This window comes from Vespula vulgaris, chromosome 1, assembly GCF_905475345.1.
Source record: "Vespula vulgaris chromosome 1, iyVesVulg1.1, whole genome shotgun sequence".
NCBI lineage: Eukaryota > Metazoa > Arthropoda > Insecta > Hymenoptera > Vespidae > Vespula > Vespula vulgaris.
The window spans coordinates 8,815,500-8,838,912 of NC_066586.1; the positions used below are offsets into that span (position 1 = coordinate 8,815,500).

A 23,413-nucleotide genomic window follows, 5' to 3' on the forward strand; every position below is an offset into this window, starting at 1 on the left:
TTTTTCGATATCTTATTACTCTAGACCAAGTACGTTTTAATCGTGATCCTTGCAAGGTCGAGGAATTAAGAAGCAAACAACGAGATTTATGCAGTAATATTATTCTCTGCAGAGTAATTATGATTTTGGATCATTTAAATCTATTGATCGAAGAAAATGTACGTATTGTCACGTATTTCATTTACCTCTTAAAAAATAATAAATAAATCATTTTTTGTTTCTTTTCGCTTTTATCAAAAAAACATTATATATCCCAATTCTTCATTTTACAAATCATTAATGCATTCACAGTTTCTTGTTTTCATTCATTAGACTGTAATCAATCGTAATCAAAATAGATATCAGAAATTTATGTTCACCGATCAGAAATCTTCCTAGTCAACAAATTAAATATATATTCAGAATATTACAAAAATAAAAATTATTTATTTGGCGAAATATTTGAACAATCGATACTTTTTGATTGTTAACAAAAAAAAATGAAAGTTTTATTGCGTTTAGCCAATATATAGAACCTTCATTATACGAACACACATTATCTGAATATCCTAATGTCCAAATATTCTATTAGCAGAACATTCTATTATCCGCTCTATACACTATCTCTAATCACAATAATGTAAACAGACGCCTGTCCTTAACACAACAGTAGAAATAAAATTTAATTCAAAATTGTTCAGATGGTATGTAGTACAATGACATCGAAATGTGTAGTGCTAACTATTAAACCGAAAGTAGAAATACTTAAGAAATTAGAAAGCGACATTGCGATATTGCATAAAATATCAGAATGAGGAGAATGCGATAACATTAACGTCACAGAGCGGCCCAAAATATAAAACAATTGATTTAAAAAAGTCTATATTCCATTATCCGAAAATTTCCTTATTAGAACGATCTTGTATCCCTATTAATTCAAATAATAGAATTTTTAACGTATAATAAATATCTAACGAAATCGTTCTTGTAATAAAAACTAATAACTGTAATTAAAAACTGAACTTACACATCTATGAGTAGCCTTTGACCTGTAAAAATATATGTATGCATCACGGAAATTTGAAATTAATTAAATAAATTATCGATGTACAAATATTTAAAGTGAGCTAATACGAAAAAATGTATAAGATATGTAAATTAGAAATATTTTAGAAGTTTGAAACGATTTTATCTTTATACAAATATACTTCTTCAATTAACAAATATACATTTCGAAAGAAATAATTACTTATCGTGTGGAGTTAGCAAATATCAATTAGCATAATTAAAATATATTTATATTTTATTAGCATAATAAAAATATCTTGCAAAGTAAGATAGAAAAGGAAAAGAAATCATAAATGAGAAAACATACCCTATTCGGAGTCTGTTCTGAATATATCGAACAGTTGGAGCAGCGAACGAGAACAGTCGAACTGATTCAAGACAGGATGTGGTTAGAGTTGAAATATAGACGCCTACATATACTTCGTGCGATGCACACAGCCTGCGTTGCCTAGTTTAAATGATCATATAGATGTTATGTATATCTATATGATTTACGTATATTTATATAAAAAAAGAAAAGTTTGTTTTATTTATGTTTAAATGTAATTTATTCGAAAAATTTTTTTTATATCAATTTTGACCTATTTGTTCAATAATTTTTATATTTTTTCTCTAGAAAATAATAGTTTAATAATAAATAGTTAAACTTCGAATAAAGGCGCGCATTTTAATTACACGTATGAGAAAATGATCAAATATAATTGGATCAATTCCCTTATCTTTTTTTTTTTTTTTTTTTTTTTTTTTTTTAGATATTATAATCTTACTCCAAGAAATTGTCAAATTCATTTTACTTTCAAATTATTTTTTTGTTTTATAATTTAACGATTGTACACGCATAAAAAAAAAGAATTCTTGACGTATAAGTATATCGTATATCGTATGAACCATACCAGTTCATCGGTACAGTGTAATTTATTTAGATAAAGGTCGATAACACTCGATAGGTACGTGGATGATATACACGTTTTGAAATTCAGAGTGGAAATCCATGGATTTATCGTCACTACGATCTACAGTCTAACAAAAGGTACATCTATTTTTGATTTAACTTATACTCTCGTGAATTTATAAAGTGATTTTACTCTTACTTTTATTTAATATATACGGTTAATATTTTCCTTCAAATACTTTCATAGAATTTCTTCTATTATCGATAAAATTAAATGATTTTAAATATGTGAAAAGAAAATTTTTAAATATCGTATGAAAAAATTTAATTGTACAAATGTAGATACCTTGCTTTAATTCATTATTGTTTTTTTTTCCTGTATCATCCGTACGTAAGATATCTCAAAGAAACATTTTATTGCACAATAAAGTTTAAGATAAATTTAAAAAGGAAGGAAAGTAAAGGAAGACATAAGCATTTGCTTGCTATAAGAAGCAATAGTCCATTGACCATTTCCAAGTGTTTTCTATGAATAGTAAAATCGATATGTACATAGGTAGAGTTCACGAACCCTTGTCTATGGCAACCACAAAAGCTTCGATCTTCTAAACCTGATTCTCAATGATGATTTCATAGAAACTCCTATCTGGAATAAAATATAACTATATAAGATCCGTATTAATTATTCATATAAATCATTTGTTCGCGAATTTTTAGCATTTTTTAATTTCCTCCAACAAGTGTACAATTTTTACACCATATATGTTATTATAGAAATTATATACAACACATAAGTATGTTTTTTGCAATGTAAAACATGTGTGAAATATTTTAAATTAGATAATAAATTTATTCTCCCGCCAAATTGTTTGAACATCATTATAGCCATCTTTAACGATCCAAAATCCCCAAATACTTGTCAAACATTTTGATATAATCGCTTGTATACTTGAAAAATAAGTCGTACAATGGACAAAAACTTTTATTATTCTTTTCATTTTCCATTCAAAAATACCTTCTATAATATTACAAAGTTATTTTAATTGATTATCTTAAAAACTATTATCGATATATTTATTTATATATTTATATCATTAAAACTTATACAAATGCACGACTGTCTCGTGCGTGACTTCTTTCCTACCTATTTGATCAACACTGATTCTATATCAAAATTTTAATTAAGCGGGAAAATAGGTCGTCCAAAAATGTCGATCACAAGCTTAGATGAAAATACAATAAGACTTGTAACTACTACACAAATTATAACATCCGTTTATAGTGCTGTTAAAGAATTGGTAGAGAATGCTTTTGATGCAAATGCAAAAAATATTGAAATTAATCTCGTACGTACTTAAACTTAATTTATACTATTTTTTTATATACATTTTGTTTACTTATATATGTATTTTATATATAAATATAATTAATTAAAATTTATGTCACAAAGAATGGATCAATTTTATATATCTACTTTAATTGTATGTTATAATATTTTAAATTATTATTAGGTTGATAATGGCACATCGCTAATAGAAGTAAAAGATGATGGGGATGGTATTTCAAATATAGATGCCTCATATATGGCTTTACCCTCCTGTACTTCCAAAATATCAAGTTTTGCAGATTTAGGTAATATTTATTATTATTATAAGAAAGCTTAATTGCTATTTTATATAATTTGAGTTATTAATAATATTATCTTTTTTATCTTATTTATATAGGCATACTAAAAACTTATGGATTTCGAGGTGAAGCATTAAATGCATTATGTAGAATCAGTGATGTTGTTATTATGACAAAAACAGATAAGGATGAGGTAGGCAGATTGTATAATATGGATAACAATGGAAATATTATGACATCAGAATTATATCCAAGACCCAGAGGTATAAAAATTTTATATTAATAATCATGTAATAACTTTTTTTTACTTTATTTAGTCTTTTGTATTAGGTACAACGGTTCAAATCAAACAAATGTTTAAACAATTACCAGTAAGAAGAAAATTAATTACTGACAAAAAAAAATCAAATCAAGATATTAAATTAATAGAAACGTTGCTTAAAAGCTTTGGAATATGTAATTATACAGTGAGAATTAGTTATAAAGTAAATAATAACGTCGTATTCATGAAACCAAATCTAGATAGTATCAAAGAAGCAGCAGAATATATTCTTGGGAGCAAAGTCATATGTAATATGAAGTGGATTATTTATGAAGAAACTGAGGTATAAAAATATGATTTCATATTACAAGAATAAGGAAGTATATAGTCATTTGAAATACAATAAATATAATTACTTGAAATATAATAAGTAATATTTTATGAAACGTTTTATGATATTTTAGGCTACAATACAATTAATGATTCCTGATAAAGAGATACAGGATATAAACGAAATTTGTCAAACTAATCATCATTATATTTTTATCAATAATCGTCCTATTAAATATAAAAACATTGAAAAGGTATGATTTTAATTGTACAAAGATTAATTAAGCTTTGATAGACTTTTATATTACAATGTTTTCATTACTACACATTATTTTCTCTATAAAACAAAATATTGCTTAAAAACAATATATTTTATTCAAAGGAGAGCGTTTGAATAAATTTTTTGTTATCTTGTATTATCTTTTGTTATTAGGTAGTGAATGACATATTTTCAGAATATTTTAGTCACAAACTGTCAGTAAAAAAAAAACCAATATTTCTTGTGCATATTTTGATGGATCCAATGGATGTTGATGTTAATTTAGAACCTAATAAAGATGCAGTACTTTTAAAAAATCAGGTATAATTTACAGATTACATAAAAGATATAAATTATATATTGTGATACATATATACCAAAATTTAAATATATATTCTAGCAAATAATTCTTGATGCTATAAATCAACTTTTAACAAATTTTTATGGTGTACAAAAGATGGAACAGAAAAGAAAAAATTCTGATGAAATAAGTAATTATGATCAAGATTACTCATCGATAACTAACGAAGATACTTCAAAGACAGAATTTCCTGTATGTAAAAGACGCAAAATTTTATCTAGTATGGATGAAAAAGAAATTGAAAGTATGAAAAAAGAAATTAAAAAAACTATAAACAGAGTATTAGTTCCACAAAAATCTAATAAGAATACAACTGAGTTATTGAAACAGCATATTATTGAAGAAATACCCCATTGTGAAAACACGCTAAATAATTCAATAAGTACGGATGGGAAGAATAATATTTCTGAGGATGAATTACAAGCTATCACAAATTATTTAAACAATACATCAGCTTCACATAACTCAAGTATACATAATGTAGATACCAAGTGTACAGATCATAATAAACTTAAACATGATTATATGTTAGTATAAATGTTATATAGAAAATAATTTTTAAAAGAATATGTGTTTAAAAAAGAAATTTAAATATTATATTTATTTTTAGCAACAATCCAATATATACCAATGATTCATTACTAAATGATTTGAATTCGACTGATGAAAAAAGTAACGTTCAGGAGACTGTAAATTCATTAGATAATCAAATTGATATTCCAAATGAAAGTATTAGTCAATTACCTGTAGTGGACTTAGGTGAAGATTTTGAGTTTGATCTTATATTAAATGAAAGAAGTAATGTAAATACACATATTGAAAAGATACATGATATACAAAATAATGAAAAATATAATAACTTAGTAAAAGAAAAGCACTCATTGGAAACATGGAGTAAAGGACATGTAGAGGGTTTAAAGGTATATCTATTTTTCTTAATTCAACAAAAAATAAATATGTATCATTTTACAACAAATATACTTTTATGTGATAATAGGGAGGTACAGATATAAAACCATTTACCGATTGTACAAACCATATATCATTAAGTAATAATTCTTACACTGCAGAGACAACATTTACAAAATTTGCAAAGGACATCAGATCGGAGAGTAAATATATTGCATCATTTTCCTTTTTATATTATTTATAAAATATCATATTTTTAATAATATCGTATTCTTTGTACTTTATTTGTATTATTTTATACTACAAGTAATTATAATAATTATAATAACTTTTTCTAGTAATAAAAGAAAATCCTAAATTATCAGCAGTAGAAGTTGCTCGTAAAATAACAGATATTTGGAAACATTTGCCATCTCAAGAACATGGCTATTATCAAGATCTTGTTCATGAAGAGAAAGCAAACAAAGAAAAAGCAAAAAATGACAAATTGAAGAAGAAACTTGATGAAGATGTCAAGAAAAATAAAAGACGACTTTTACGTATGCTTGAAAATATGAAAAACTCGAATACACAAAAGTCAGAAAATCTAGCAATGAGGACTACAATACCATGGAATATGAATATAGAAAAAGTTACAAAAAGTTTCCAAAATAGGTAAATTATAAGCATGAGAAATTATAATTATTAAATTGCATGATATTTAATCATATAGCAAGCAAATTTATATTACAAAATTAATATTTTTATATTATGAAAAATTAACAATACTTTTATCTTTTAGATGTGATTATAATAATGTTCATCATGTAGTAGGATCAATTAGTATAAATTTATGGATCATTCAAAATAGTGCACAACTTTGGTTATTAGATATTTCTCATATTTTAAAAGGTTTAAATATCACTGACCTCGTTATAGATAAGGTAATTTCCTCATTGTATTATTGTACTATTTTTCTAGGCATTAATTTCATTTATTTTACTTTGATGTATAATCAACAACAGTTGTGATGTTTGTATACTTACAGATACAATCTCAAGATGTTGAAAAACTTTTTAAACAATGGATTTTAGAAAAAAAGGATATGTCAATGATATTTCCAATATACACATTAACATGAAATATATTTAATTTATATACACATTCATTAAACTGTAAATACATTAAATAGTCAAATTTATTTTTTACCAGATGAAAGTATTAGTTAGATACCTGTAGAAGATTTTAAGTTTGATTTTATATTAAATGAAAAAGTAATGTAATATGCTTATAATTTATATATACATTGTATACAAATATTTAACTAAAATTTAATATAATAGCAGTACTTATTACATTAAGGTTTTATTTATTATAATAAAATATAAAATATTTTATAAACTGCAAAATAAACAAAATATATTGTATATTATTTTCCAAAAAATATATATTTAGTCAAAAAATGAGATAAAATTATTCGTACTTATATTGTAATCATTCTTATTAATTTTATAAATATCTTATAGGTTTATAATTATTGATTTTTCTATTTCATTAATGTCAGCGCGATCATCGCATGGCGCTTTGCGAGTATTGACGATTCACTACAAGTAGATATACAAAGATATGTAGATATACAAAGTTATATTATAGTTTCAAGAATTATATTTTTTAAATAAAAGATTAATATAAAAAGAAGATTATATATATAATAAGAAGATTATATATATAATAAGATTAATTAAATATTTATTACAGATAAATAATGAGAAATAATTACTCTTAAAGAATATTATAGGTTAAATATGGTGTTGATATCATAAATTAATAATATCTTGAAAACATTAGAATGGATAATGTGACAACGGCAGAATGTTTGACACTTGATTTTGGACCTTTTGAAACTGTACATCGTTGGCAACGTATGCCTGAATGTGATGAATTTGTTGGTGCTAGGTAAATTTATTTTTAATAACCTATTCTTCCCGTCAAAGTTTAATTAATAAAATAATATTTATTCAAATCAATTTTTTGATATTTATTTGTAAATATCCATAAAAAATTAATATTATTTTCGTATTTACGTCACTATGCAATTACAAATAATTACATTGAAGTTTTTATATACTTATATATTTATACATAAAATAATATATAACAAGATTTGATTTAACAGACGTAGTAAACACACAGTTGTAGCATACAAAGATGCTATTTATGTCTTTGGTGGTGATAATGGCTCAAGAATGTTAAATGATCTATTACGCTTTGATGTAAAAGAAAAATCATGGGGTCGTGCATTTGCAACAGGAACTCCACCAGCACCACGTTATCATCATTCAGCAGTAGTACATGATGCTTCAATGTTTGTATTTGGTGGTTATACTGGTGATATACATTCAAATTCAAATCTTACTAATAAAAATGATCTTTTTGAATATCGTTTTTTAACTGGACAGTGGACAGAATGGAAATTTATTGGAATGTATGTTATTATAATCTTAATCAATAATTGTATTTAATAGTAATCTTTTTAAATTTGATAAAAAAATATTCCATTGTAGAACACCTGTTGCAAGATCTGCACATGGTGCTGCTGTATATGACAATAAATTATGGATTTTTGCTGGCTATGATGGAAATGCAAGACTTAATGACATGTGGACAATATCTTTGTTGGTAAGATTTATATTTGAAATGAATTAATTATTTTCACTAGCTTGATAAATGTGTATTTTTTTTAGCCCGGTGATACACGCATTTGGGAGAAAGTAGCACAGTCCGGTGATTGCCCTCCAACTTGTTGTAACTTTCCTGTTGCTGTAGCTCGTGAATCTATGTTTGTATTTAGTGGACAAAGTGGAGCCAAAATTACCAACAGTCTTTTTCAATTTCATTTCAGAGAAAGACGGTAAATAAGACTTTAACATTCTTTAATATTTATATAATATAAAATATATTCCATATTTATAATTATCCGATTTTTATTAGTTGGACCCGTATATCAACAGAACATATACTACGTGGTGCACCTCCACCACCTGCACGTAGATATGGTCACACAATGGTAAGCTTTGACAGGCATCTTTATGTTTTTGGTGGAGCAGCTGATTCAACTTTACCAAATGATCTTCACTGTTACGATCTGGATACACAAACTTGGAATATAGTACTACCATCTGCTGACAGTCAGGTTTGCTTAAAAATTATTTTTTATTATATTTACTGTTATGTCACAATTATCATTACTATTACAGGTACCATCTGGTCGTCTTTTTCATGCTGCAGCAGTAATTGGAGAAGCTATGTTTATTTTTGGTGGTACAGTTGATAACAATGTACGTTCTGGAGAAACGTACAGATTTCAATTTTCTTCGTACCCTAAGTGCACTCTTCATGATGATTTTGGGAGACTATTAAATGCCCGTTTATTCTGTGATGTAGAATTTGTAGTAGGTGAAGGTGAAACAAAAATACCAGCACACATAGCTATGGTTGCAGCTCGTTCTCAATTTTTAAGAGCTCGCATTAGGCAAGCACATGAAAAAAGAGAAAAACATTTGGAAGAAGTTTTAGGTTCTGCAGATGTACCAGTTAAAGATTTACCTTTATTAGAGGTACTTTTAAATGTCTATCCATATAAAAATATGTATATATATATAAAACGACAATAAAATGTTATTCTTGTAGGTAAAATTAAAAGATGCTGTTCCGGAAGCTTTTGAAATGGTATTAAATTATATCTACACGGATCGTATTGATCCTACAAAACGGTTTGAGGATACATCAAATAGTCGATTTGATGATCCTTTAAACAATGGTATCGTCCTTCTTATGATGGATGTTTATCGCCTTGCAGTTCAATTTAACATGAAACGTTTAGAACAATTATGTGTGCATTATCTAGAAGCTACTATAAGTCATGCAAACGTATTGGAAGCATTACATAATGCTGCACATTTGAAGTTATATTTCATTAAAGAATTTTGTCTTAGTTTTATAGTAAAAGAAAGTAATTACAATCAAATCGTTATGAGTCAAGAATTTGAAACATTGGATCAACCATTGATGGTAGAAATTATTAGAAGGCGACAAGTACCACAAACGAGAAACTTTTCAAAACAATATGAATCTGGTACAGGTATGTTTCTTTGAAATAAATTTCAAATATATTTCAATAATAATTGATTTTTATTAGGAACAACTTTAGAACAAGATATGGAGGCATTTTTAATAAGTATTGGTAAAGAATTTTGTGATATAATTTTGATGTTGGATGGTGTGCCTATACCAGCCCACAAAGCTGTTCTCGCAGCACGATGCAGTTATTTTGAAGGCATGTTTCGCTCTTTCATGCCTGAAAATAATATTGTTAATGTAGGTAATAAATTTACTATTAAATCCAAATAACATAGTTTATTTATAATATTAATAATTTGTTGCAGATACAAATTGGCGAGATGATTCCATCAGCAGAATCATTTGCTTCTTTAATGAGATATATATATTATGCAGATGTTTCAATGCCCCCTGAAGATTCTTTGTATTTATTTACAGCTCCAGTTTTTTACGGTTTTACAAATAATCGGTTGCAAGCATTTTGCAAACAAAATCTTGAAATGAATGTTACTTTTGAAAATGTTATACAAATTTTAGAAGCTGCAGATAGAATGCAGGCTAGTGACATAAAAAAATATGCATTAAATCTTATAGTACATCATTTCAGTAAGGTAATTTATAATCTACATTTAAATAATGAATGCTATTATTACATACATAAATTTTATTATACGATATATATTATTTATATTTATAAGGTCGCAAGACTACCAAGATTGAAGCAATTGAGCAGAGAACTATTGCTGGATATATTAGAAGCATTGGCAGATAAACACAGTGAAGCAAGAACGTGTCAAGATATGACAAATGATTGCTGATAAATGTAAGCATTGAATTAGTATTTACATGATTCATATATACATTTGTTTTTAACCATTCAAATTAATAAATATATAGTTCATTATAAGCAATCAGGTATATTTACCATTGTTTATTATTTTCAGGATTCTAATTAACACATTTTATATACAATGTATATAAAGATTATATGTTAGTATTGTATTGTATCAAATTGTACTGCTGTTCATAATTGGCGAAGATCCCACTGAATAACTATGTACAAGTGATCTTATCCATTTAAAGAATCATCATATAATGCAACAACCATTTTTATATACTCTGTATAATTATATATTTATGTCATTATATGATAATGTACAAATTTATAATAATTTATCAATTTTTACATATTATTATAAAATTATTTACAAATAATGCTCTCATATCTCATCACATTATTTCTAAATATCAATTATTATTATGACATTTATGATAAAATATTTTATAAAGTCAACATGATGGCATCTAAAAAACAGACACAATATCCCTTAGTGCTGACCTTTACTCCCAGATCTGATATTACAGAACCCTTCATTATATGTCAAATATCAAATATTACATGTAAAAATATTCAATTCGTTTAATTATTAAAACAAATCTGTATGATTAACATATTGCATTAAAAATAGTATTATATTTAATATGAAATTAGCATTTTTTTTTATAAATTTACTCGAATTTTGTAAATATCTTTTCAAGACCATCGTAACCTTTTATCCCTATTTTGGTACCAGCTACATGACAAGCAAAAGTTATAGCTGCTTGTAGTATATCTTGATTAATAAATTCTGTTTGACTAAATTTTGAATTTTTGATATCATGCTCTTTTAACTGACTTCTTTCAACAGGACTGTTTGAAGAACCCATGTTTTTATTTTCAGCAGAAATTTTTACTTTATTCAAATAATGTATAACCCCTGCATTAAATGTATCCCCAGCACCAAGAGTGTCTATTATTTTTTGTGGTGGGAAAGCTGGTGATTGTACTGTAACTCCGTCTGAAGTACGTGCCATTGCACCTCTATCACTCCAAGCACAAATAATAATTGTCCTAAAAAAGTATATTAAAAAATACATACTATATTCCATATAATTAAAAATTCAGTTTCTTATTTCCTATACCCTGGTTTAGCTTCTGCACTAATATTTCTTAATGTTTCACTCATATTTTTATATCCTCTGCTTTGTGCGAAGTCTTTTGATATAAACACTATATCAACATAAGGTAATAAATCTAATAATTCAGGTATAAATTTCTCTAGCTCCAAACTAATAGTAATAGTCATATTCCATGTATCACTTTTTTCTATATTTTGCTTATTTAATAATCTTATAGACTTGTTGTAGCTTTCTATATATTGCATCATAGATAATACTTCTGTTATATTCCTGCCCTGAATATACAAAATAGTAATTAAAACCATTAATTTAAAAATATTAATCAAAATTAATTATATTCCTACTTCAAAATGGATCCAGCTATAATTTTGCAATTTCAGTTGTATAAAATCTTTTAATGTCAATTCTGGTAAACCTGGATTATGGTGTAAAATCGTACGAGATCCAGTACTTAAGCTCAGTATAACTGTTGATATAGGACATCCAATATTTTTGATCTTGGGACAATGTGAAAAATCAATATTATATTTTTTCATATCATTTTGTAAGTAATTAAAATGTTCTTCTGTACTAAATACTCCTAAAAATTCACACAAATTTCCTAATAAAGAAAGGACAGTGCATGTATTTGAACTATTTCCACCTCTTTGCCATTTATATTCAATAGACCTAAAAACTTTCATTCGATAAATAATAACAAAATTAATAAATATTTTCTTGTGTTGCAAATTAAGACACACTTTTGTTCACTATCTTCAAGAGGATAATATGTACATGTTTGTACAACATCAAGACAACTTAATCCAATAGCTAAAATTTTTGTATTACTCAACTCCATTGAAGAAGACATATTAATAATCTTGCAGTAGAAATTTGGAATTATATCGCTATAACACAAACTTTGAATAATAAAATTGTAAATATAAAGTCTTTTAAATACTCTACATTAAAAGTGACGAATAAGTCGTTCGTATTTTTCTGATCTTTCCAAATTATGTATAATTTATATATTCAGATAAATCATACAGTATAATATTTCATAAAAATAAAGACTATTTTTTTATATTATCTGAATATGTTATGTAAATATGGTGCACATCAATCATTTTGAATTTCAGTAGAATCACTTTATCATATAGTTACGACATAAAAGTAATAAAAATGATATTAAATATTTATATAGAATTTTAGGTTCTTAAGATTATATTTCTTAGATATTCAAAAATATTTTTACAATATTGATAAAGTAGTTAAGCAATACATACATATAAATTAACCTCGATTATAAATAAATACACATTAATATTCTATTTAGATGATTACATATGTATATATGTTATGATATAAATATATGTTACAATGTGTTATAATAATATATGTTATTTATTATAATAAATATACATTTATTATAATGCTGAAGAAAATATTCTCAATTATGTGATTGGAAAGTTAAATGAAATAATCTTCTATGTATTGGCTATTAATCATCTCAAGTATCTAAAATTTTAATATCAGAGACAATTTCATTGGTCGCTACTGTGTAAAGAGGAATATTTGCTCGATTTTACAGAATTAAATTATTCGTTAAATAATAAGTTATAATTTATTTTGAATTTAGGTTTTATATTATGTTTTTATTTTAAATGAATAAGTAAATATAATTTTTTCTTTCTGTACAATTAGGGAAAAAATTAATAAAATTACACAACCTAGTTTATTTTGATACCATCTGATACTACCAAAAATTTTTTCCGACATATTGCTGATGACTACTACAATCATGCATACCATACATACGTACATATGTGTGAAGTAATAATTCGACTGATTCAGTATTTGTTTCACATAAGACAATACTTTTCTTTCGATTCTATTGAATCATTTATATAAATTATTTGAATTAGGAAATCTATTTGTATTTAATAATATGTGGGCAGACACTATTTTAATTGTTTTCATTAGTGTATGTACAGCATTATTAGGCGAAGGTAAGTTTAAACCACTCTTACAATAAATTTTAATTTTTCATATAATGTTTTGTAGTATTATTTTATTTGCTCTTATTAGTTTATATTCTCATATTATTTTTGCTCTTATATTTCCAGGATTAACATGGTTGATGGTGTACAGAACTGAAAAATATCAGAAATTAAAGGCAGAAGTAGAGAAACAAAGTAAAAAATGTATGATGTCAAATGGGATAATATAATAAAAATATATAATTTTTAATGCTACCATATAATCTGTACCTTATTTTTAGTGGAAAAAAGAAAAGAAGCTCATGGTGATTCATTAGATAAACAACAAAAAAAGAAGATAGAACGAGAAGAAGAAAGGCTAAAAAATAATAATAGAGATTTATCGCTTGTAAAAATGAAGTCTATGTTTGCAATTGGATTTGCATTTACTGCTCTTTTGAGTATGTTTAATAGTATATTTGATGGCAGAGTAGTAGCAAAATTGCCATTTGTACCAATAAGTTGGATACAAGGTTTATCACATAGAAATCTACCAGGCGATGATTATACAGAATGTTCTTTTATATTTCTCTATATACTTTGTACTATGAGCATTAGACAAGTATGTACAGACAATTGCACAAATGAATCTAATATCACATATATTTAACATTTGTATTTCATTTTTAGAATATTCAAAAAATGCTTGGCTTTGCTCCTTCAAGAACAGCTAGCAAACAAAGTGGTAGTATCTTTGGACCACCACCTCAACAATTTAAATAATTTTAAATTATAAAAGAATAAATAAATTTATACATCATATGTTATTAATTATTTAAAAATATTTAAATATATTGAATTAATAAATTCAAGCATAATATTAATAACTATAATAATCAAATTTTACATTGTAGGTTGTATTATTTACATTGTAAATTTTACGTTGTAAGCGTATGATATATATACAAAACTACGTACTGTTGAAATCAATTTATCAAATCATTAATTACAAAATTATTAGGAAGATACAATTGATTATTTAATGTGATTTAGCAATAGAATATACAAAAATGGAAAACATTAGCTATTGAATTATTTTTCAATATTTAATTATATTCAATACTAAAAAGAAAAATTGTTTGCAGGATCATCACAATGTTATATTATAAATTGTTGTAAATATAAATATAAGATTAAATTATCTGACCATATAATAATGTCTTAATTAATCCACCTAATGCTACAATAGTTTAAGATGAAGGTAATCACTAATTAAATAAAGTTTAGTTATATTAAAATAAAAATTAGTTTCTTAGTGAATAATAATATTTATTTATTGTTATTATTTATTATTATTATTTATTTATTTGATTATTAATTTTATAATTTTTACCGTAGAATTTTGAAAAGCTTACTAAACATTTTAATTTAAAATATCAACGAGATAATTGGTTATCTTTTGCCGCTTAATTGGTAATATCCAATCACCGCTAACATATCTCTAGTTCTCTGCTAATAGTGAGAATTTAGTATAATTCTCAAGATGGCAGAAAAAGCGAAATTTTAGTAGACTGAGAATTACGTTGTTGTTTATTTATCATATATATGATACAATAAATAAGTAACGTTATAATATACGAAAAAAAATTTGTTTTCTGTAAATATATGCCTTACATGTTTTACTTTTAAACAATATAGTCTGTGTAACATTAGTGGCCTTATGTGTATTTTTATTTGCAGTCTTAGAAAATAATTTCTTTACATCAAAATTTTAGGAAAAAACGTTTTTTATTTTGAAAATATTTACAAATAAGATGGATCCACGAATACATAGGAGATTAGAATCGGAAAAAGGGCCGGGCGATTTGGTCAGTAATATAACCTCACATTTTAATTCGGCATTGAATACATATACACATGTTGACAATTGTATACATTATTATACTTGTATTCAATGCTATGTAGATATTTATTAATTTGACTATTTATATATTTTTTATAATATTGATATTTTGCATTACAAGAAAATAAAATTTTATTATAGTTATATATAATTGTTTCAAAACTATTTTTTGCAGAACAAAATGTATATTTAATTTTTTCTTTGAAAAATTCATATAATATGTATTGTTATATTACTTTTTATTGACTAATTCGGTTCATCATATTTTAATTTATAATATTATTAATATATAATAATAAAAAAGTATTATCAATTTTATTTGATGATTATATTATTATTTAATGAAATGGTAATCAAATTTATAAAAAAATTTATGAATTTTCAGATTGTTGAATGGTTAAATGAAGCTTCTACGTGCCTTGCTGTAGATGTAAAAGTTTCTAATTTATGTAAAGTCCAAGAAATTTTATTTAACAAGGAACCTCAATTGCTTCCATTGTATTTGGATGAAACCATACAATTTTCTTTAGACAGAATTGCTGAGGTTAGAAAGACAGTTACAGGGTTTATTGAAGAAGCAGGGTAATTGTTATTGCTATTTTTTTATAATATTTTATTATATTTTTATATATTATATCTTTATAAATTAATTATAAATATATTTTTATTAAATTAATTCATAAGTAACTTTTATATTATATATCTACATATCTAAGATAAATACTAAATATAAATTTTAGGGTAAAACAACCAGAAACAATACCACGAATAGTTCCAGTATTATTAAGACTTGTTTCTGACAAAGCACCTTTAGTAGCTAAAAGAGCTCTTCGAGCTAGTGGAAGAATTCTTAGAGCAGCTTTAAAATGGATTTCTTATGCAGCTGTGGTAACATCAGAAATGGAAATGGCATGGACTCAACTTAGTTCTCTAAAAATTCAAATTATTAATATGATAGATAGTGATAATGATGGGTAAACATTCTGACTAGATTTAAGTACGGATATAAATAGATTTATAAAGTTATAATTAAAAAACATTGCATTACAGTATTAGAACACAAGCAGTAAAATTTTTAGAAGGAGTTGTTTTGATTCAAACTTATCCAGATGCAGATGCTCCAAAAAAACCAGATGATTTCTCTCTCGAAGATATTCCATTAACATTAAAAATAGCTCGTAGACGGAAATTAGAAGAAGAAGCGAATCATGTAATGGATTTACTAATTAAATTTCATGGATCCCCACATGTTAGTAGTGTCAATTTAATGACATGTATGGGTTCCTTGGCTTTAATTGCTAAAATTAGACCACAATTTATGTCTAGTGTAATTCAAGGTATTTGAATATGTTGATTTAATGAAGTAATAAAAATAAGAGTAGAAAAAAGAAACATGAAGTAAATTAGATATATTTTATCAGCTTTACAGAAGTTACAACATGATTTACCTCCTACCTTGTCTGATTCTCAAGTTACAAGTGTACAGAAGCAGTTAAAACTTACTCTGCTTGGATTAATGAAACATCCATCTGGTATAGAATTTGCTTCAACTATTGCTAAGTTATTAGCTCAGCTTGGTGCCAAAGAACAGGAAATTATTAAAGCTTATCCTAAGCCAGAAGATGTCAGACGCATTAAAAAACGTCAACAAGTAAATTAAATTTTAATTAAATATTCTAACTCATAATATCTAACTTAATGCAGTATTTAATATAATATTTAAATATTTTTCTATTGTTATTTTACATAGGAAGCAGCAATTGCAATTGCTGCTAAGCGTGCAAAAATTGATACTCCTTTAATACTTGAAGAAACTGAAGCAGTAGCAAGTCCAGTTCCAATACCCAAATTACCAGAGTTAATTGAACTTTCTGAAAGTTTTATAGCAGAAAGATTAAGTGTAGAAATAGCCACAGAATTAGTAATGGATAGTATGGTATGTACATTTTTATATAATAAAATATATCATAATATATTCAATAAAATAATTGAAATATTATAATGTATTCAATATTTTTAATAGGCATGGGTTCCAGATACTATGACAACAATTTTTCAAAGAGAATATCAACCAACTTCAACAACAGATATAAATGTACAATGTCAAACGATTGCAAAACTTTTAGCTGCACAAATTAAACAAGCAAAAGCGAAGAAAAATAAAAAAGATGCCAAAGATGAGGATGCTGTAATGGAAGATTTGATAAAAAATCCAACTATTAGCGTAGCCGAAGCAAAACGAGAACGAAAACGTGAGAAAGATAGAGAAAAGGAAAAAGAGGCAAAAGCATCATTAGAAGCACATGAAAAATCGCTTGCCAAAGCAAGGAATCGTTTGAAATCTTTAAAATTATCAGAAGTTACAAAACCACTTACTAAGGAAGGAAAGGAAACAATGCTGTTAATGGCAGTTAACAGAATTCTGCTTGCAGAAAAAGTTGCAGTTCTTGGTGGTGTTTCTGCTGTAAGGTATAATGATTAATGATATTTATATGAAGAAATAATACGAATAAAGAACAAATAAAGTGATATGAAAAGTAAAAAAATATGATATATAACAAAGTATTGATGTTGTAGGTCAAAAATCTTAACAACTTTAGCAGCAACTTTTAATCCATATATTAAAGAAGCAGTACTACATTATATTACAGATGATATGAGAAATCGCCTAGATTTAGCCTTAGGCTGGTTGTATGAGGAATATGCCTTATTACAAGGTTTTCAAAGGCGAACAACATTAAGTACAAAACCACAAGAAGCACCACATCAAGCCTACAATTTCTTGTTATGTACTTTAGTTTCTGCAATAGACTTAGTTCAAGGAAAGGATCGTGACACTTTATTGTATAGGTAATAATTGTTTACTTGTCATATGCTAATTTTGTTATATTAGATTTGTTATATTAGATAATATTATATTAAAATTGAACATAATCATACTTCGCGATAGATTGTATTTAGAAGCACCTTTAATTACGGAAGATGCAGTGGAGGCTTTGAAGATGGTTTCTTCAGACGAAACTAGAGGTCTTGCACCATTACAACTTTTGAAAGAAATGGTTATCAGAAGACCTACAAAACAGTTAGTTTTTTTGAATGTACTATTATGTCATACAGGACACGAAAATAACGCGGTATGTTATTTTTATAATGATATTTCTATGAAATGTAGTATTATTAGCTAATTTATTTCTTGAAATTATATTCTGTGATATTATTCTTTGTTTTAATAGATAAGAGAGGTAGCAATACAATTGGTTTGTCAATTATATGGCCGACCCGAATTAAGCAAACTTATAGAGGAATATGCAGTTCTTTATTTAGGTTTTTTACGTTTGCAAACTCCTCCTGAAATAGTTTTTGGTCAAGATAGAGGAAGACCTCAAATAGAAAACCAATGGACAGAATCCACTACTAGAGCTTGCCTAGGATTATATCTTGCTTTATTAAGTGAACATCAAGATCTCATTCATGAGTTAGTTCTCTCATATGAGTTTTCTCAAATTTTTATGTGAGATCAAAATAGAAAATGTAATATTTATTCCATTAGGTTAGCAAGAGTTTATACATCAATGGGAGCTGATGTAAAACGTATGGTTCTCAGATTAGTTGAAGGACCTGTAAGATCGTTAGGCATGGGTAGTCCGCAATTACTTGCACTTGTTGAAAATTGTCCAAAAGGAGCAGAGACTTTGGTCACTAGAATTATACACATTCTTACAGAAAAATGTGAGTAAATTGAAAGTTTGATCTATTCCATATGATTTATAATATATTATTTTATATGCAGCTATTCCAAGCGCAGAATTAGTAGCAAGAGTACGAGAATTATATCAGACAAGAGTCTCAGATGTAAGATTTCTAATACCTGTTTTAAATGGCTTGACCAAAAAAGAAGTTATTGCTGCTCTTCCCAAACTAATAAAATTGAACCCTATTGTTGTCAAAGAGGTAAATATCTTTATCTCAAAGTTGACTCGTGAATAGTTTTTAGTTAATGCTAAAATATCAAATGTACAAAATTTAATTGTATTTGAATAGGTATTTAATAGACTTCTTGGTACACATAACAATGATAGTGGTGTACCACATACATCTCCAATCACGCCTGCAGAATTATTGATAGCTTTACACAATATTGATCCTAGCAAAGCAGAATTGAAAACTGTTATAAAAGGTTTATTATTTTATTAATTCATTATATTAGTTATATTAGTATACTTAATATTTTCCTCTTTATTTAATTATAAATTATATTAATTTACAGCAACTTCTTTATGCTTTGCGGAAAATCAAGTTTACACACAAGAAACTGTTGCCGTCGTAATACAACATCTAATGGAGATGACGCCCTTACCTACGTTATTAATGCGTACTGTTATACAGAGCTTAGCTCTTTATCCTAGACTTAGTGGATTTGTTATGAATATTCTTCAGCGCTTGATACTTAAACAAGTATGGAAACAACCCAAAGTTTGGGAAGGTTTCGTTAAATGCTGCGAACGTACAAAGCCACAGAGTTTTGCTGTTATTTTACAGTTACCACCAACACAATTATCTGAAGCATTAAAAATGGCTCCAAATTTAAGAGCACCTTTGTTAGCTCATGTTGAAGCATTTGCTGAAAATCAGGTAATTTTAGTAATTTATGTATAATAGTGATATTTTCTTTTATATCTAATAGTATTTGTTATTAATTATATGTATATTACAGAAGGCACACATTCCACAGTCCATAATGGATGTTATACAAGGCAAATCACTATGTGATATGCATGATGAATTTGATATTGTAAATATATTTTTATTATAACTGTAGAAATTGTCATCTCTGGTACATTTTACGCATTACATTTAATTTAATAATTAAAAATAGCTTAATTTATTATAAAAATAATTATTATAATAATTTAAATATTTTATATATTTTAAATTTTATTTACAGGCACCTCCTGGTGATTATCCATCTGAACAAAAAACAGATACAACAGAAACGGATTTATCAGAACCAGCACCCCCTGGTTTAGACTAGCATAAATTTATTCCAATTTTAGGATCTGAAGCATCTTCATTTAAGTATCCCAATTTTAATGAATTCTCATTATGAACCATAATTTATTTTCATCGTAAATATTTCAAATATGATATCTTATTATAATATGATATCAATATTCTTTAATTCAAGCAGAATTCTTTCATAATTGACAGTATAAATTTATCTGTATGTCAAGGAAAATGCACTTTATTTGTGTTCATAATATTGTGCTATGTTGATTAATATTTTACGTACGCAAAATATTGAATATTTTATAAAATTCTTCATATTTATCATACATATATAACATAAAACGGATGGATGTATATTACTCAGTAGATGACATCTGTTGAATGTACTCTTGGAAAAGTGCTCTATATCTTTTATAGACAACGTCCGTATATAAATATGATGCTAGAAGAGTTGAAATTCGTAATCATACCACTGTAATATGAAAATTATTTTATAAAAATTACAAACTAGAAGAATATAAATTTTATGAAGTTTTTTCAGAGTTATTTACTTTTGTAAATAATTTAAAGAGGTTTCATATTATTGACACTATTTTTGATTGCAGACACTATAAATATTTTATCATCTATCTTATCTTTTAATATGTATATATACATACACACACACACACACACACACACACACACACACATATATATATGTTCGTTTTAATTTATTTTTTTAATTTATCTTAATAATCATATTATTTGAAAGGCTTTCTTTTGCATTGTCTGTTTTAGATGAATGAAAGAAAAATCAGTTATTATTTCCAAATTCTTATATTAAAGTGTATATTATATTTATCTTTTTACTCTTAAAAATTTATTATTAATAAGAGTATGTGAGAGTTCGTGCACGAAAACTATTAATTATAAATAATATGATTACACCTGTATGATATTACTATTTTTTTAGTTATAATCAGAATATAATGCTTTTAATGCTTTTTTTAATGATTTTAATAAATTGAATATATGAAAGTTAAAAGCAAATATATATTTAAGTGTCTCAAATATCAAATTTATAAAATCAAATTGAAAATTGGAAAAGATAAAGAAGAAAAAATAAAATTCATTACATAAAATATCATATTTCTTAGATTCATTTTTGCAATGATATTTTATCTCTAATGCAATTTACAAGGTCCTAGTAAAGTGCAACGTGGCGTATTGTTTAATCTCTTCTCCACACAACGATTGATAAGGAAGGTTCTTACCATTTCACCAGTTGATAATTACAACTGTAACTGATTATTATTTACAACATGTAAACTGATTATTATTTAAGCAGTGCAATATTGACTGAAGGTTCCACATTCTATATGGTAACCACCAAAAACGTTACCTTTGCATTTATCCACATAAGCGAATTTGTTCTCTGCGGATATATCATGACACGCACTATGTATATTTTCATGTATATCATGGAAACATCACCGAGCAAAAATGAAATTTGTGATCCTAATTATTCTCATAAACGTGGCGAACATATTCACTAATTACGACTGCTTATGCACCAGCACAATACTTAAAGATTGTGTCTAAAATGCACGTACAAGTACATACATTTTTAAATAAAGGGGAAATGTTACGTTCTACGCTAACAGACTATAAAACAAAAAATTATAAAATAAAAACTATAAATTACGATCCCAAATTTTTCTGGAAATTATTACGAATAAACGATATCTTATTTGTAAATCGAGTTGAATTACAATTAAAATGGGAATCTACTTTGAGTGATATAATAATTAAATATATATTTTAGTATAAATATGTATATATATATATAAATATTTCTAATACTATTGTATATAAAAAGAGACATAACCTAAATCAAATCTAATGTATGAAGAGTGGGGGAATGACAGACGCCAACCATGTGTCACACACGTGCGACGAGTCCATAAGGCCTCATCTCCATCAGCAGCACATAGCAGTCGCACCGAAAGAGAATCTCAGTGGACATCTCCGCCGCCAGCTATGGGGAGAACTACAACGAGCCAATGACGACACAGCGGCAAGCCACCCTTCGCTGATTGGTCAACACTCTCTATTTAACCAACTGCACACACTGTCTCTTCGATTTTTCGGTTAGTCTTTTCCGATACAATTATTCCTTACGATTATTCAGTTCAGTTATTACTTTGATTTATTCTTAGTTTCTTTCCGATACAATTATTCGATTCTCTAAGTTCTGTTCCCATACGATTATTCTTTAAACGATTATTCTCTTCGATTATTCTTTAGACTAGTTTTCTATTACTAGCTGTTTCTATGATTATTATTCTCTTAAAACCAGTACAAATTGTTATTCTTGTTCAATTGTATCAATTTGTTATTGTTGTTTTGAATAAATTAAATATTGTTGAAACAATATTGTCGAGACGTCACAAGATCAGAGGTAAATTGCAGCGCGCCCATTCGTCGAAAGCAAAGATAGATGTCATCTTATTGGTTCGTGCACTCCGTTTTGCCTATCGTTAGGTGCTAGTCCCGTACCATAGAACTGCATACAGTAGGTGAAAGTTAAAAAGACACGTAAACTCACGACACAGGAACTCCTCAAAAAAAATTTAATTTCTATGAAGTCCGTGCTTCGTGAGAATTAACAAAAATGTCTTATACAATTTATATTTAAAAAATATTATAAGTTCAACGAATATATTAATGATTTTGTTGAGTTAATGAACAAGCTATATTCATTATAAGATATTTATAATAAATGTTTTTCCATTATATTATAAAAATGTATTATTAATT

The 23,413-nt window shown here is 26.3% G+C and overlaps 5 protein-coding genes across 8 annotated transcripts; 4 read left to right on the plus strand and 1 right to left on the minus strand.

The window, feature by feature from the left end:
* The first annotated feature begins 2,858 nt into the window (after positions 1 to 2,858).
* On the plus strand, positions 2,859 to 7,037 carry LOC127072122 (DNA mismatch repair protein MutL-like). Its single transcript, XM_051012308.1, has 12 exons — positions 2,859 to 3,285; positions 3,451 to 3,571; positions 3,664 to 3,828; positions 3,896 to 4,170; positions 4,292 to 4,411; positions 4,591 to 4,737; positions 4,817 to 5,304; positions 5,388 to 5,697; positions 5,775 to 5,889; positions 6,025 to 6,340; positions 6,468 to 6,609; positions 6,714 to 7,037. Exons 1-12 carry the CDS (start codon positions 3,148 to 3,150, stop codon positions 6,804 to 6,806), a joined length of 2,430 nt encoding a protein of 809 aa, XP_050868265.1. The 5' UTR covers positions 2,859 to 3,147; the 3' UTR covers positions 6,807 to 7,037.
* A 198-nt stretch (positions 7,038 to 7,235) lies between these two features.
* On the plus strand, positions 7,236 to 11,272 carry LOC127072130 (leucine-zipper-like transcriptional regulator 1). 2 transcript variants are annotated; one of them, XM_051012318.1, is made up of 11 exons: positions 7,237 to 7,621; positions 7,842 to 8,150; positions 8,230 to 8,344; positions 8,410 to 8,576; positions 8,657 to 8,858; positions 8,923 to 9,282; positions 9,356 to 9,806; positions 9,864 to 10,042; positions 10,111 to 10,395; positions 10,483 to 10,607; positions 10,729 to 11,272. In XM_051012318.1, exons 1-10 carry the CDS (start codon positions 7,515 to 7,517, stop codon positions 10,600 to 10,602), a joined length of 2,295 nt encoding a protein of 764 aa, XP_050868275.1. In that variant the 5' UTR covers positions 7,237 to 7,514; the 3' UTR covers positions 10,603 to 10,607; positions 10,729 to 11,272. The 2 variants fall into 2 exon arrangements, with proteins under 2 accessions (XP_050868286.1, XP_050868275.1); XM_051012329.1 differs by lacking the exons at positions 10,483 to 10,607; positions 10,729 to 11,272 and having other exon boundaries at positions 7,236 to 7,621; positions 9,864 to 10,001; positions 10,111 to 10,258.
* Positions 10,067 to 12,679, minus strand: LOC127072137 (ketohexokinase-like). The gene is made up of 4 exons (XM_051012344.1): positions 12,484 to 12,679; positions 12,088 to 12,412; positions 11,747 to 12,018; positions 10,067 to 11,675 (listed from the first exon to the last, which is right to left on the minus strand). Exons 1-4 carry the CDS (start codon positions 12,591 to 12,593, stop codon positions 11,294 to 11,296), a joined length of 1,089 nt encoding a protein of 362 aa, XP_050868301.1. The 5' UTR covers positions 12,594 to 12,679; the 3' UTR covers positions 10,067 to 11,293.
* A 618-nt stretch (positions 12,680 to 13,297) lies between these two features.
* LOC127072142 (calcium load-activated calcium channel) lies at positions 13,298 to 14,602 on the plus strand. The gene is made up of 4 exons (XM_051012357.1): positions 13,298 to 13,731; positions 13,849 to 13,926; positions 14,004 to 14,323; positions 14,392 to 14,602. Exons 1-4 carry the CDS (start codon positions 13,671 to 13,673, stop codon positions 14,482 to 14,484), a joined length of 552 nt encoding a protein of 183 aa, XP_050868314.1. The 5' UTR covers positions 13,298 to 13,670; the 3' UTR covers positions 14,485 to 14,602.
* A 628-nt stretch (positions 14,603 to 15,230) lies between these two features.
* LOC127069135 (symplekin) lies at positions 15,231 to 21,146 on the plus strand. 3 transcript variants are annotated; one of them, XM_051005869.1, is made up of 17 exons: positions 15,231 to 15,358; positions 15,442 to 15,569; positions 15,990 to 16,186; positions 16,345 to 16,578; positions 16,655 to 16,941; positions 17,026 to 17,255; positions 17,355 to 17,540; positions 17,628 to 18,073; positions 18,182 to 18,454; positions 18,555 to 18,738; positions 18,838 to 19,079; positions 19,155 to 19,333; positions 19,395 to 19,555; positions 19,646 to 19,781; positions 19,872 to 20,236; positions 20,319 to 20,396; positions 20,550 to 21,146. In XM_051005869.1, exons 2-17 carry the CDS (start codon positions 15,516 to 15,518, stop codon positions 20,634 to 20,636), a joined length of 3,339 nt encoding a protein of 1,112 aa, XP_050861826.1. In that variant the 5' UTR covers positions 15,231 to 15,358; positions 15,442 to 15,515; the 3' UTR covers positions 20,637 to 21,146. The 3 variants fall into 3 exon arrangements, with proteins under 3 accessions (XP_050861826.1, XP_050861842.1, XP_050861832.1); XM_051005875.1 differs by having other exon boundaries at positions 15,241 to 15,358; positions 15,477 to 15,569; XM_051005885.1 differs by having other exon boundaries at positions 15,240 to 15,569; positions 20,319 to 20,438.
* The last annotated feature ends 2,267 nt before the right edge of the window (positions 21,147 to 23,413 follow it).

Coding starts and splice junctions, on each gene's coding strand:
- LOC127072122 (XM_051012308.1), top strand. CDS start 3,148: ATGTCGATCACAAGCTTAGATGAAAATACAATAAGACTTGTAACTACT. Junction 3,286..3,450: donor AAAATATTGAAATTAATCTC/GTACGTACTTAA, acceptor AATTATTATTAG/GTTGATAATGGCACATCGCT. Junction 5,698..5,774: donor GACATGTAGAGGGTTTAAAG/GTATATCTATTT, acceptor ATGTGATAATAG/GGAGGTACAGATATAAAACC.
- LOC127069135 (XM_051005869.1), top strand. CDS start 15,516: ATGGATCCACGAATACATAGGAGATTAGAATCGGAAAAAGGGCCGGGC. Junction 17,256..17,354: donor GCATTAAAAAACGTCAACAA/GTAAATTAAATT, acceptor TATTTTACATAG/GAAGCAGCAATTGCAATTGC. Junction 20,397..20,549: donor TGCATGATGAATTTGATATT/GTAAATATATTT, acceptor TTTTATTTACAG/GCACCTCCTGGTGATTATCC.
- LOC127072142 (XM_051012357.1), top strand. CDS start 13,671: ATGTGGGCAGACACTATTTTAATTGTTTTCATTAGTGTATGTACAGCA. Junction 13,732..13,848: donor TACAGCATTATTAGGCGAAG/GTAAGTTTAAAC, acceptor TTATATTTCCAG/GATTAACATGGTTGATGGTG. Junction 13,927..14,003: donor AGAGAAACAAAGTAAAAAAT/GTATGATGTCAA, acceptor CCTTATTTTTAG/TGGAAAAAAGAAAAGAAGCT.
- LOC127072130 (XM_051012318.1), top strand. CDS start 7,515: ATGGATAATGTGACAACGGCAGAATGTTTGACACTTGATTTTGGACCT. Junction 9,283..9,355: donor AAGATTTACCTTTATTAGAG/GTACTTTTAAAT, acceptor TTATTCTTGTAG/GTAAAATTAAAAGATGCTGT. Junction 10,396..10,482: donor TAGTACATCATTTCAGTAAG/GTAATTTATAAT, acceptor TATATTTATAAG/GTCGCAAGACTACCAAGATT.
- LOC127072137 (XM_051012344.1), bottom strand. CDS start 12,593: ATGTCTTCTTCAATGGAGTTGAGTAATACAAAAATTTTAGCTATTGGA. Junction 12,413..12,483: donor CTTGAAGATAGTGAACAAAA/GTGTGTCTTAAT, acceptor GAAAGTTTTTAG/GTCTATTGAATATAAATGGC. Junction 11,676..11,746: donor AGTGCAGAAGCTAAACCAGG/GTATAGGAAATA, acceptor ATACTTTTTTAG/GACAATTATTATTTGTGCTT.